Source organism: Moschus berezovskii, chromosome 11 (assembly GCF_049115385.1).
Source record: "Moschus berezovskii isolate FMDL1 chromosome 11, NW_MosBer_1.0, whole genome shotgun sequence".
In the NCBI taxonomy this organism is placed as follows: Eukaryota; Metazoa; Chordata; class Mammalia; order Artiodactyla; family Moschidae; genus Moschus; species Moschus berezovskii.
Genome location: NC_142470.1, coordinates 92,781,938 through 92,795,022, shown reverse-complemented (window position 1 = coordinate 92,795,022; position 13,085 = coordinate 92,781,938). Strand labels below are relative to the sequence as shown.

The window sequence follows — 13,085 nt, the reverse complement described above, 5'->3', positions numbered from 1 at the left end:
GACCAGGGTTCGATCCCTGAGTTGGGAAGAACCCCTGAAGGAGGGCATGGCAACACATATTCTTGCCTGGAGAATTGCATGGACAGAGGAGCCTGGTTGGGCTAAGGTCCTTGGGATCACAAAGAGTCGACATGACTAAGCGACTAACACACTTTTCTTTCATAGTCCACCCAAAATTTTAAATGTCCTGAAAGCATGTAAAGCACTGGTTTGAAAACTGTTTCTTTAAATAAAGTTTTATTGGAACATAGCCACACTTATTCATTGACATATAGTTTTTTGCAGTCTGCTTTCCTGCTACCGCAGCAGAGTTGAATGATTGCAGCAGAGTCCTGTAGGCCTACGGCTCTAAAATATTCACTGTGTAGCTTTTTGTAGAAAAAGTTTCTGGGTGCCTTCTTGGAAGGGGTTGGAAGACCTGGTAGGCCACTAAGATACCTCCCCACCCCAGACTGTGTATTCTGATCTTCTGTGTTAGAACCAGTGGTGAATGAGAAACAGTCTTAGAAAAACATTTGAAAATAATTGAGGGTATTTCTGCTCCAGAAGAATCGTTTTCTTTTCAGTGAGAGGGCCAACCCAAGCCGATCTTCTCAGATCCCTTGTAACGTCAGCCTTCTTGGCTTCTGTTGTAATATCTTTGACGAGTTGAAGGACTGCCATGTGGAAGAGGCATTAGCTTGTGAGGGAGGTGAACTAGAATTAATGAGTATAGCCGACTGTGAGGACATAACTTCAGCTTAAGAATAGCATTTGTGAGAAATAGCTCATGATTAGAATGTGCCATCCTAGTGGGTAATGAGCTCCCTGTTCCTACAGATGTTCAAATAAAAGAAGTCAGAATATATTTGAAGACCCATTCCAACCTTGAAATGCTCATGGCTCCTTTGGTTTAATGTTTTTGTTTCCAAGCTCAGATTTGACCACATTTTGTTGAGGGCCTATAGAGGTTTGGGTGATTGTCTGAAAATACAATCCTGGTCACACCAAAGCAGTGTAAAGGGGGATGAATCTCTTCTGTGGGGCAGGGGATGGCAGAAGATGGGCTGACCCAAAGGCAGGCTTTTCCTATGGCGACAGCAGTGACACCAGGAAGAGCACTGATTCCAACCAGACTTAAAGCTTCAGAGGAGAATCGTCTCTCTTCCACTCTCTTGAGCTGCTGCTGCCATCTTTGTTTTCTGCCTAGGCCCCCGGGAAGTGAAAGAACCTGGCTGGGGGCATTTCACAAATGTTGATATCCAGATAAGGTTTCTGTCTTGTGCTTTGCCAGAGTTTATACTAGGGTTTGGCTGCAAGTGGCAGTTCTGGATGAAGTCATCTCTTCTCTGTGCAGCTCTGTTGTTACCACACAAAAGCAGCCGTAAACAATATGGAAATGCATGAGTGGTTGTGTTCCAATAAAACTTTATTTACAAAAGCAGACAGTGGGCCAGATTTGATCCCAGGGCCATAGCTTGCTGACCCCTGATAAACAGGGCAAGTTAAAACTGGCTGGAAAATATCAGTTCTAATTCTCTCAAATTTTGGAGAAAAGGTGAAATGACAGGTCCAAGGTAACAGCATGGTAGAGCCAGGATTACCACCCAGAATCTGACTTGAAGATGAGTGCCTATTCTATGATGATGTGCTGCCTCTGCCGTATAACAGGTGGTAGCACCTGTGTTTTTTTTTTTTTTTAAGGGCTGTATGAGTGAAAGAAATACCTGTTTTAGGTGGCCTGTGAAGAGCCACAGTGAGCACTCCGGGATGGCATTTTAACGGAGGCCAACCTTTTAGCCCAGGGACTTGGCCTCCCTTTTTTTTTTCAGATGGACCTTGTTCACAGTAAAACAAAATATAGGTTGAAAAATTTTATATGGAGAAAGAGTACCCCAGAGTTGTGAAAAAGCACTGGGCTCCCGCAGCTGCGTCACAGGATTTGATCACTTCAGCTGGGAGTGCCAGGAGATTTGAGACAGATGTTTTCAGACATGCCGCATGCCTAAAACATTTCCAGGGGTCGGGCTGCAAATAGTGACTTAATAAGTGGAGGAACAGGGAAAGTATGCAAGTCGAGGACACAGGAGTTTATTCAGCGCTAGGTGCACGGCCAACCTCTGTGCGTTGCATCTGCCTGTCAGGGCTGGCTCTTTCATCTGCCGTGCCCTCCGCACTGCTCTTTGTTTGCCCGTGAATAAAGTGCAGCATTGTGGTTAGTAATCCCACTCCAGTGACTCGACTTCAAATGTGGTTTTGGAGTGCATCCCAGAGTTCTGTTTGCTAAGCTTCCTACTCCTGTTTCAGAGACACCACTGGATACAGAGCAGCGAGCACTAAAGGCTTCCCTCTTTCCTTAAACCTGTCGGGTTGTGGGCTCTCTCTTTCCCCCTCTCCCTCCTTTCCTTTCTCTTTTTCCTTTTTTTTTTTTTTTTTAAACCTTCCAAGGCAAGTTCATGGATACTAAGCTGATGTGTTTGTTGTTCTTTTTCTCTCTGCCTCCGCTCCTAGTGAGTAACCACACTGGTCGCATCAAGGTGGTCTTTACTCCGAGCATCTGTAAAGTGACCTGCACCAAGGGCAGCTGTCAGAACAGCTGTGAGAAGGGGAACACCACCACTCTCATTAGTGAGAATGGTCACGCTGCTGACACCCTGACAGCCACGAACTTCCGAGTGGGTGAGTTCCTCCACGGTCCCTAACTGTCCTGGCCGACTAGAGTTTGATGAGATCGTAGCATTTAGACACCCCCTCCATTCACTCTGCTCTCTGCTTGAATGGGTTTCTGTCTACCAGTACGAATATGCTGCCTTCACGAGATCTTTTAAATTACTTTCAGAATCATTTTTAACTTGGTTTTTGGTTTCTGAGAGAGATGGCAAGGAGAGTATTACCCTTGGTTACTTATCATGGACACAGCCTGTGGTGATGGGGAGGTATCGGGGGACAGGAGGAAAGAGGCTTTAAGTTAAGACCCCAATGTACAGCTTGCATTGATCCATTTCAAATTTTGTCTGCTCGGTGATAAGTCGAATTTATGTTAGATTTGACTCATGTGAAGAAATTTGGATGGTGGTGATGAAACTTTTATAAATAGCCAGGTTCTAAAAAATTTCTTAAAATTGTCAAATATGTGTATTTCAGTCATAGAAAGGGATACAGACTTGCATCTTTTGCCACGTTTCTGCTGTGTATCAAAAGGCAAAATTATAAGTTTGATGTGTGACATGGATTTGGGGGAAGATATGCTCCTGGATTACTGTCAGCACTTAAAACCTTTTAATCTTCCATAATCTAAATATGAACTATGGTAGTTACTGCAAAAAGGCTTTTCCTTTTACATTCTTGTTTCTTTTTACTACTTTGTAAATGGAGAAAGTATTGCGGTCCACTGAATGCTGTCACACTGCCATGTTGTCATTCAATACGGTATTTTTGTCACGGAAAAATGTCTTTTATTATTTTTTGACCAATTATGGTTTGCCATGTGTACTCAAATAATCACAGACACCCACGTTACTTTATGAGTTACTCACAAGAATAACCCAAATGTCAGACAGATAATAACACTGGCTAGATCTGGTCTTTTTATGGAATATTGCTGTTTAGTCTTGGGAGCATGTGTCTAGGGGGTGGGGGGGGTGTCTATTTCAAACTGATTTCCATCAAGACAAAATACAGGGAAGCAGTTTAAGTCCTCATTAGCTCTTTGATTATCCTGCTGCTTTATTGTGACTTGGGTTTCTTTGGAGATTGAAGCACTGTTCTTGATAGTCTATACTTGGAAAAAACATGTGCCTATAGATACTATTTAAGCGGGTATTGTTAATTTCCTGGTGATGATAGGGGTACTTCGGACATATTTTTAAGAAGAATTTAGCTGCTAGGTGCCAAATGGCATATTATGCTTTAGCAGGGCAGGGAGCTGAGTCTAATGGGAAGTGTGTTTAAACTGATGATCGGGGAAACTGGATTTTGATCCTGGTGCTGCTGCTAACTAGCTAATCCATGGGATGTGACAGTTAATATTTCTGGACCTTAGTTTTTCTCATCCATAAAATAAATGGTTTATATTTAATGGCTTCTAAAATTCAGTCCATCTCTAAAACCTTAGGACTTCTTCTTAATCAGTAATAAGCGAAACTGTATTTTGGCTTTTTTGGAGGGCTATAGACAAGGAAGGGAAAAAGACGTTCCCAATTAGGTTATTATGAGCTAAGTGGATTTTTTCCATTTTTACTTTCCTTGATTGCTTTCCTTATTCTCATTGCTTTTCTTACTTTTCCATCATCAATAATGTCTGCTTCTCTTCCTTTTGTCTCTTTTCATAAACCTTTACGATAGAAATGACAGAGTAATTGGGTGGGTGGTAATTTTTTGGCTTATGGTGTATTCACTTCGAAACTAAATATTTGAAGGCTTTGAGAAGCAGAGGAAGTCTACTTGTTAAAACACGCTGCACACTTTCCTCTCTGGCATTTATGCAGATGTTTAGGAACAGGATACACACAGCCTGTTCAAAATACAAAACGGAGCACAGCTATTTACTGAAAAATTTCTGAACCAAAACTCAACTCTGCCACAAAAGGATTGACAAAGTAGTTTGATTTTAAGAAGGAATAATAAAAGGGAGAGGGCAGAGTAATGAATAGTTTCACATCAGAAATCGTGGGAAATGTTTCATTTATACCCTGAGCTGTTTCTCTTCTCTACTTTAATTCCAGTACCGGGTGATTTGACAGACAAGTTTTTAAAATTGTTTTGTTGAAGGTGATAATTTTGTAGAATTTGGAGATTATGATTCATTAGAAATAGAGAATTTCAGAAGTTCATTTTTAGGCATCTAAGATATCTTCTTGAGATTTACTGGTTTAAGATGATCTTATTACTTGCAGAAAGTGGTTTTCTAATTGGTTTTCCTCACCCTATATGTACTATATATATATCTATATATACACACACAGTGTGTTAAATTTTTTGACAAATAAGATGTGTTACATGGAAAATAGTGGTTTGAGGAAAATTCAAAATGTAATTTGTCAGCTACTTTTTGGCCTCTGATATTTAAGGCTACTGAAATGTGGGGACTGGCAAGCTTTTATGGGGCCAGAGAGTAAACGTTTTAGACTTTGCAGCCCACACAGTGTGTGTCACACTCTGTCCTGTGTGGTATGGCGACAGCAGCCGTAGACACTAGGTATGGGAATGGGTGTGGCTGCATTGTACAAGCCTTCGACGGGCTGAATTTGACTCTAGTTGCCAGCATTTGCTGACTCCTGCCCCCAAAGAGTCAAAAAAAAAAAAATAATACAGGGAAAGCAATATAGATTTCGTAGTTAAGGTACCTTAATTAAATAATCCATTTTGATGATCAGAATAGCAGAAATAAGTTTTAACATTTCCATGGTGATATCCAGGTAGAATAGATGTTAGTGTCACCATATTTTTGGACAAGGAAACTGAGGCACACTGGCTTCAGTGAGTCTCCCTTCAGTACGCAAGTCAGTCAGCTGGGGCTAGAGCCCAGGTCTCCTCGTGTCTGCTTTACCTCCCTGGCGTCTGACTGTGATGTGGAGGAGGGATAAGGTAAAGGAAGAACCTGAGGGAGTTAGGTTTTCTGAGAAGGCTGAATGTTACAACAGAGAATAAGCAACTGGTGTTTAAGAGCCCTGGGTTTGAATGCTGGCTTCTTCGTGTCCATTGCTCGTGCCCATCTGGCTCTCGGTCCTCTCCTGGTCCAGCTCACTCGTCCACACAAGGCAGGTGATAGTGGGTAGGTTGAGGGTTATAGCAGGCACGGGGGTGACATTGGTCCCTTCTCTTTTTTTGGAATGCACCCTGTGGCGTGTGGAATCTTAGTTCCCCACCGGGATCAAACCCACAGCCCCTGCAGCAGAAGCGCAGAGTCCTAACCATGTGAGCGCCAGGGCAGTGCCCTCCGCCTCCTGTTTTCGGTGCTGCTTCTGTTGTCTTTCTGGTCTGTGGTGACTGTGAGTCTGGGCTGTTCAGATGTGAGAGGCAGGTGCTTTTCTCGTGACCATTAAGCATATAGTCCCTTTTCCTGGTAATTCAGTGGGAGAAATAACTATAACTTCTACTTAAGTTGACTCTAAAAGTGAAGCCCAAATGAAAATGATGTCCACAAGAAACACTCTGAGATTCTAGGATAAACTCTATTTTGTGAACGTGATGTTGACATAATGTAACAGAATACTTGCATTAAGTGGAATCCTCTGTGACGCAAACTCTGAATATGACTTTTTTTTGGTGGCATTCTGGCATTGTGCCTCCTTGCACTTTCCTGCCTTTACCTCTCTCTCTCTCTCTCTTTTTTGATAAAAACAATCCCACAGCATTTTTTGTCATCTGATAATAACATGCTATTGCTGCTGAGTTGCTTCAGTCATGTTTGACTCTTTGCGACCCTATGGACTGTAGCCCCCCAGGCTCCTCTCTCTATGGGGATTCTCCAGGCAAGAATACTGCAGTGGGTTGCCATGCCCTCCTCCAGAGGGTAATAAAATGAAGGTGAGCTAAACAGTATGAATACATGTTTTAGAACATTTCTAATGAAGGATACCTAAAAAACACACCATATTGCCAAGTGATTTCTCACTTCATTGATCATTCCTAGTTGGAGACACTGTGGTAAAGGGTAATGTTTCTCTCCTTTTAGCATGATCTGACCCAGTTTTCCTGACTTGTAGAATGAATCTCTTCTTTATCATCTAATGCGAGTTCATATGCTCATCAAAACCAATGATACAGCCCCCTATGTGCATATTCACTTGCTCATAAAGCTACACCTGAATCTGAGATCTATTTACAAGTGTCTGAAGATGAGACCAATGGACTGTGCCATCACCTTCTTCACCATCTGGCCCTGGGCCCAGTGTGCCATGGTGGAAGCTCTCAGGAACCAAACAGCCCTGCACACTATCTCAAAAAGCAGCTTTGGAACAGAAAGTGCCTTTGCCTTTTTTCCAAGATGGAAGCATATCCCGAGTTGGGTGGGCCAGCAGGTTAACTGGTGTTTGTTTTAATAGATTCTCTGCATTTCATGGAGATGTAATGAAGATGACCTCCTGGGACTTCTAAGTTGTTGTTTATAGTTATAAGTTCTAATAAGAATTTAGAAACTCTATGTTATCACAACCAGAATATTTCAGATAAAATAATACTGTTGTCTGGCATAACTTACTTGCAGAGAGAGAGTGAAAGGCAATCATGATTGCTAAACTAGCACATGTGGTTCCTCTGATGCTGCTTTCTCTGAGGAGAACATGAGGGACTCATGTTCTGTTAGCACCAATTGAATACTCACAAAAAGTATTTGATGATGTATGGGTTGGCCAAAAAGTTTGTTCCGGTTAATGAACAAACCCAAATAAACTTTTTGGCTAACCCAATAAGAACTATGATCCCATGTTATTTCGTTTGGTTCCTGTTTCCCCTGAGAGGTAAATATCCATATTTTGTAGATATGAGTTCCAAGGCTTTAGTGGTTTGGTCAAAGATGACTTTAAGTCAGGTTTTCTTATTCCAGAGTCTAAAAGCCTCTTATACCCCTGTGGTGCCTCCTATGTTAAAGAATCAGGTGGACAACACTGTGCTAGAATTTCCAGAATTAAAAAAAAAAATCACAAAGCTGCTCTCTAAGAGCTTATACTTTGAGGTGGAGATGAGGAATGTGTATAAATAACCCCTGTTTAAAGTAGAAAACGCATAGCAGGACCCTAGAGGAGGAGATACCACTTCTAGCTGAGGAAGAATGCTTTGAGAGAGAACGGATGGCATGTGACTTTTCTGTTTAGTTTTTCACGCTCTCCTTAGCTGCTAAACGTGTTGGCCTCTAGGAGGAGCTGGGTAAAATGCTTGTTGTCTGATGGTAGACTGATGGGGATGATGCAGCTTGACACGGTGATATATCCCAAAATAAGGATGGATGGGAAGGAAGAATGAACCCTTTAGGCTGAGACCTGGAAACAAGAGGTCGCAGGTGGTATATGGAAATTGAGAGGAGTTACATATAAACTTGAAAGGTGGTAATATACTAGACGACAGGGCTGGGAAGGTAGACTGGAGCAAGACTATGGAGCACCTTGAATTTCAAGCTTAAGTATTTGGATTTTAGTCTTTCAGAACTTACTAAGAGAGTTCTCTGAAAAGGTTATCATTTTGAAGAAGAGAGAGGGAAGGTTTCTCAGGTTTTTTAGGCAAGAAACTAGTGGTTTAATCATCTGAGCTCTGAACAGCCCATAATAATGACAACAGCCTCTAGCCACTTTCACCTGTTTGGAGGTTGGTTTGCTGCCCTACACTGGATATCTCCCCTTGTATGGCACAAAGCCATCTCAATACTATAGTGTTGTGGGGTGGAAAGGAAGCCTCCATGATGATACACTCATTATGCAGGTTCTCCTCATAAGGAGGGGAGGAAATTCATTCTTAATGAGGCAGTAAATAAACCAACATCACTGCTCAGGATGGAGAAGCACTGAGACTTTCGGGGGAGGTGCTTAGTTCAGACACTCAGTCCTTCACCTTCTTGTCTTGTTCAGATCCCTTGACAGTCATCCAGCATAGAAACCAGGGGAAAGCAACACGTCACTCTGAATTGGCACATATATTTCCTCCTTAATGCATTGTACAGGCTTTATGTTTTTGAAAGATGAGCCAATACAATATTAAGAAAATGGTTGCTTTCACTTGGACAATTTAGAGCGGTTATGAACTTGTCCAACTACTCTGAAATATATTTGGCATTCTCAAATTATCTTCTGCTGCTGCTGCTGCTAAGTCGCTTCAGTCGTGTCCGACTGTGCTATCCCATAGACGGCAGCCCACCAGGCTCCCCTGTCCCTGGGATTCTCCAGGCAAGAACACTGGAGTGGGTTGCCATTTCCTTCCCCAATGCATGGAAGTGAAAAATGAAAGTGAAGTCGCTCAGTTGTGTCTGACTCTTGGCGACCCCATGGACTGCAGCCTACCAGCCTCATCCGTCCATGGGATTCTCCAGGCAAGAGTACTGGAGTGGGTTGCCATTGCCTTCTCCCAAATTATCTTCTAATTCTGAGTAAATATCATAATGTAGAGCATTTCCTTTATTTAAGCTGTGAAGCATCCATAAAAGGCTTTGCATTGGGGACATTAATTTATCTCATATATACTTATTGAACACCTACTGTGTGCCAGGGACTGGTTTAGGCCTTACGAATATAGCAATGAACAAGATAGGCAAAGTCCTTGCTCTCCTGCTATGTTAAAAATATGTTGCAATACAACGTATGAACCTTAAGACATTATGCTGAGTGAAATGAGCTAATCGTGAGAAGACAAATATTATGATTCCACTTATGAAATGCTTAGAATAATCAGATTCTTAGAGTAGTAGTAGTTGTTGCTGGTATTGGTGAAACGGGGAAATAAGGAATTATTTCATAAGTACCAAGTTTCTGTTTTGAAGGTAACAATTGAGATTATATGAATATACTTACCACTGCTGAACTGTATACACTTAGAAATGGTGAAGATAGCAAATTTTATGTCACATATATTCAACCAAAATTTAAAAACCTACAAACTAGTGAGTGTACTCTCCAAGAGGGTATTGCAAATCCTAAAAGATGATGCAGTTAAAATGCTGCACTTAATATGCCAGCAAATTTGGAAAACTCAGCAGTGGCCATAGGACTGGAAAAGGTCAGTCTTCATTCCAATCCCAAAGAAAGGCAATGCCAAAGAATGCTCAAACTACCGCACAATTGCATTCATCTCACACGCTAGCAAAGTAATGCTCAAAATTCTCCAAGCCAGGCTTCAACAATATGTGAACTAAGAACTTTCACATTTTCCAGAACTTCCAGTTCAAGCTGGATTTAGGAAAGGCAGAGGAACCAGAGATCAAATTGCTAACATCCATTGGATCATCAAAAAAGCAAGAGAGTTCCAGAAAACCATCTACTTTATTGACTATGCCAAAGACTTTGACTGTGTGGATCACAACAAACTGTGGAAAATTCTTCAAGAGATGGGAATATCAGATGGGACTATACCTTACCTGCCTCCTGAGAAATCTGTATGCAGGTCAAGAAGCAACAGTTAGAATCGGACATGGAACAACAGACTGGTTCCAAATTGGGAAAGGAGTACATCAAGGCTGTATATTGTCACCCTGCTTATTTAACTTACATGCAGAGTACGTCATGCGAAATGCTGGGCTGGATGAAGCACAAACTGGAATCAAGATTGTCAGGAGAATAACCTCAGATATGTAGATGACACCACCCTTATGGCAGAAAGTGAAGAAGAGCTAAAGAGCCTCTTGATGAAAGTGAAAGAGGAGAGTGAAAAAGTTGGCTTTGAAGCTCAGCATTCAGAAAACTAAGATCATGGCATCCAGTCCAATCACTTCATGGCAAATTGATGAGGAAACAATGGAAACAGTGAGAGATTTTATTCTCTTGGGCTCCAAAATCACTGCAGATGGTGACTGCAACCATGAAATTAAAAGACGCTTGCTCCTTGCAAGAAAAGCCATGGCAAACGTAGATAGCATATTAAAAAGCAGAAACATCACTTTGCCAACAAAGGTCTATCTAGTCAAAGCTATGGTTTTTCCAGTAGTCATGTGTGGATGAGAGTTGGACCGTGAAGAAAGATGAGTGCAGAAGAACTGATGCTTTTGAACTGTGGTGCTGAGAGTCCCTTGGACTGCAGGGAGATTCAACCAGTCAGTCCCAAAGGAAATCAGTCCTAAATATTCATTGGAAAGACTGATGCTGAAGCTCCAATAATTTGACCACCTGATATGAAGAACTGACTCATTGGAATTGAAAAGATTGAAAGCAGGAGGAGAAGGGGAAGACAGAGGATGAGATGGTTGGATGGCATCACTGACTCGATGGACATGAATCTGAGCAAACTCTGGGAGGTGATAATGGACACAGAAGCCTGGCATGCTGCAGTCCATGGGGTCACAAAGAGTTGGACATGACTGAGCAGTTGAACTGAACTGAGTGAGTGTATACTACTATCAAATGTGTACTACCAAAAATATTCTGCCAGAAACATTATTTATGATATAATGTCATGCAGTGACAGATACTGTGATGAAACTTTGAGAGAGGGAGAGGCTTGAGAGTGTTGGTGAAAGGCCTGGATCACTACTTCAAGTATGTCAAGAAGGATTCTCTGAGATGCTATTTAAGCAAAGACTTAAATGAAGCTAGTGATTAGCTCTGGGAGGGAACATCACAAACTTATTAATCTAACTCTGTGACTGTGTTTGTTGTTTTATTTAAGCTGTAGAGCCTCTCCAGAGGCTTGTGTGAGAAGAATTTTTTCAGACTTTTCCAAATGTCATTTTGGGTTAGGTTTTAGCAATGTGTATTATATCAGGAAATCATTTAATAGTACCTGTAGATAAAGAGCCTTATCTACAGAGGATAGAGGCAAGTAAGTCTTGTCCTCTGGGTGAAAAAATGGTCCTGGAATTTTTGCAAAAGGAGTCTTAGTTATTTATAGCAAATAGGATAGGGGCTTAGATGTAGAATCAAATTACCAGAAAAGCTGTCACTTCTTCAACACTATTTTGTATTAGACAGGTGACGTGATTTTTGGCATGGAGCTTTTAAGTAAGGGAAATAAAATTGGTTCTGTTTATCAGGGCAGGTGTGTGTGTGTGTGTATTGGGGCAGGGTAGTGAATGGAAGGGGGCTTCACGGAAAGGTGAATCAGGGCAGGTGTGCGTGTGTATGTGTTGGGGGAGGGTAGTGGAAGGGGAGGCTTCATGGAAGGTGTTTCAACCAAAGAGGGCCAATAGATTATCACTAAAAGCCAGAATCAGGAGAAAATGGGATGCTATTTGACTGAAGGTGAAGATTCCTGAAGCTGGGAAAGTGAGGGGTGTCAGAGTGGGTAGTATAGAACGTATGTCTGTATTTGGGACAGTTTGAAAAAAAGCCTTAGGTAAAAGAGGGTTCAGCAGTCTGTGAGGCTGTGAGAAAGGCATGTGTGATCGATTGTCCTTTTAAGCCATGTCTGGCCTATATCATGGGGGTGGATGGGACTTCTTAAAGGAGTCTAGGCTAGCCTAGGATAAATGACCTTTCAAAATTCCTTGGAGTCTGCAACACAGTGTCGCAAAGTGTGTGTTCTTTCCTCGTCTGTCAGCTTGAGCATGTGGAATGATCGTTGGAAAACTCTAAACTGCTCAGCTCATGAAACTCTCTCTGCTTCTGCTAAACTGAGCCTCTAGAGGTACTGAGGTCCCACAGTGCTCCACGTCCTCAGTGCCTCTGCTGGGGTGGGGGGTGGTGCATTCCCCTACCCGCTCTGCCTGGGCATCACCCGCTGCCTTTGCAGGAGTCAGCCAAGTGCCACTCTGGCTCCAGGGCCCCACTTTCCTTATCGGTAGCCATGCCAGTTTCTTCCACTGAGCCCTGAACTGCCTGCAAACAGGGCCCTGTCTGTTTCATGTTGGCATCCCCAGTGTGGGTATGGTACTGCACTTGGGAGATGCCTCTCGTGTGCTGGTGGACAGAGTAATTGTCTCTGCGGGTGCCCATGTGAGGGTGGCATGCACACACCTACCCAGCACAGCCTGCTTGTGACTTCTTGGGCAACTGAAATTACAGGAATGGAATAACCATCTGAGAAGTCTCTGTAGGGTTTGGGGTCCTAGAGAAGAACACAGTCCAGTGTCTGGAAGATGCATGAAAAAGGGTACGTTTGTAACACTTTGCCTGAAGTTTGGCTTTTACATTAAAAAATTTATTCATTTATTTTTGACTGTATTGGCTCTTTGTTGCTGCAAGGATTTTTCTCTATTTGAACAGGTTGTGGTGCGCAGGCTTCTCATCGCAGTGGTTTCCATTGTTGGGGAGCGCAGGCTGTAGTGCATGCAGGCTTCGGTAGTTGTCGTTCTCAGGTTTTAGAATGCAGGCTCAGTAATTGTGGCGCACGGGCTTAGTTGCCCCTTGGCATGTGGGATCTTCCTGGACTAGGGATCGAACCTGTGTCTCCTGCATTGTCAGGCAGATTCTTTACCACTGAGCCACCAGCGAAGTCCTGGATTTTACACTTTCAACACTGACTGAAGTTTA

The 13,085-nt window shown here is 42.5% G+C and overlaps 1 protein-coding gene across 16 annotated transcripts in view; it reads left to right on the top strand.

Annotated features, from left to right (window-relative positions):
• Positions 1-13,085, top strand: part of LTBP1 (latent transforming growth factor beta binding protein 1) — a 461,939-nt gene that overhangs the window by 191,151 nt on the left and 257,703 nt on the right. For 7 of the 16 annotated variants that reach the window (XM_055400890.2, XM_055400894.2, XM_055400891.2 and 4 more), the window contains exon 5: positions 2,491-2,658. The exons of 1 other annotated variant lie outside the window; for it this stretch is intronic. In XM_055400890.2, coding sequence (XP_055256865.2) covers positions 2,491-2,658 — 168 coding nt within the window. Of the gene's footprint in view, positions 1-2,052; positions 2,195-2,240; positions 2,659-13,085 lie in introns of those variants that run through there. 8 more of the 16 variants (XM_088841552.1, XM_055400901.2, XM_088841551.1 and 5 more) reach the window with 3 other exon arrangements.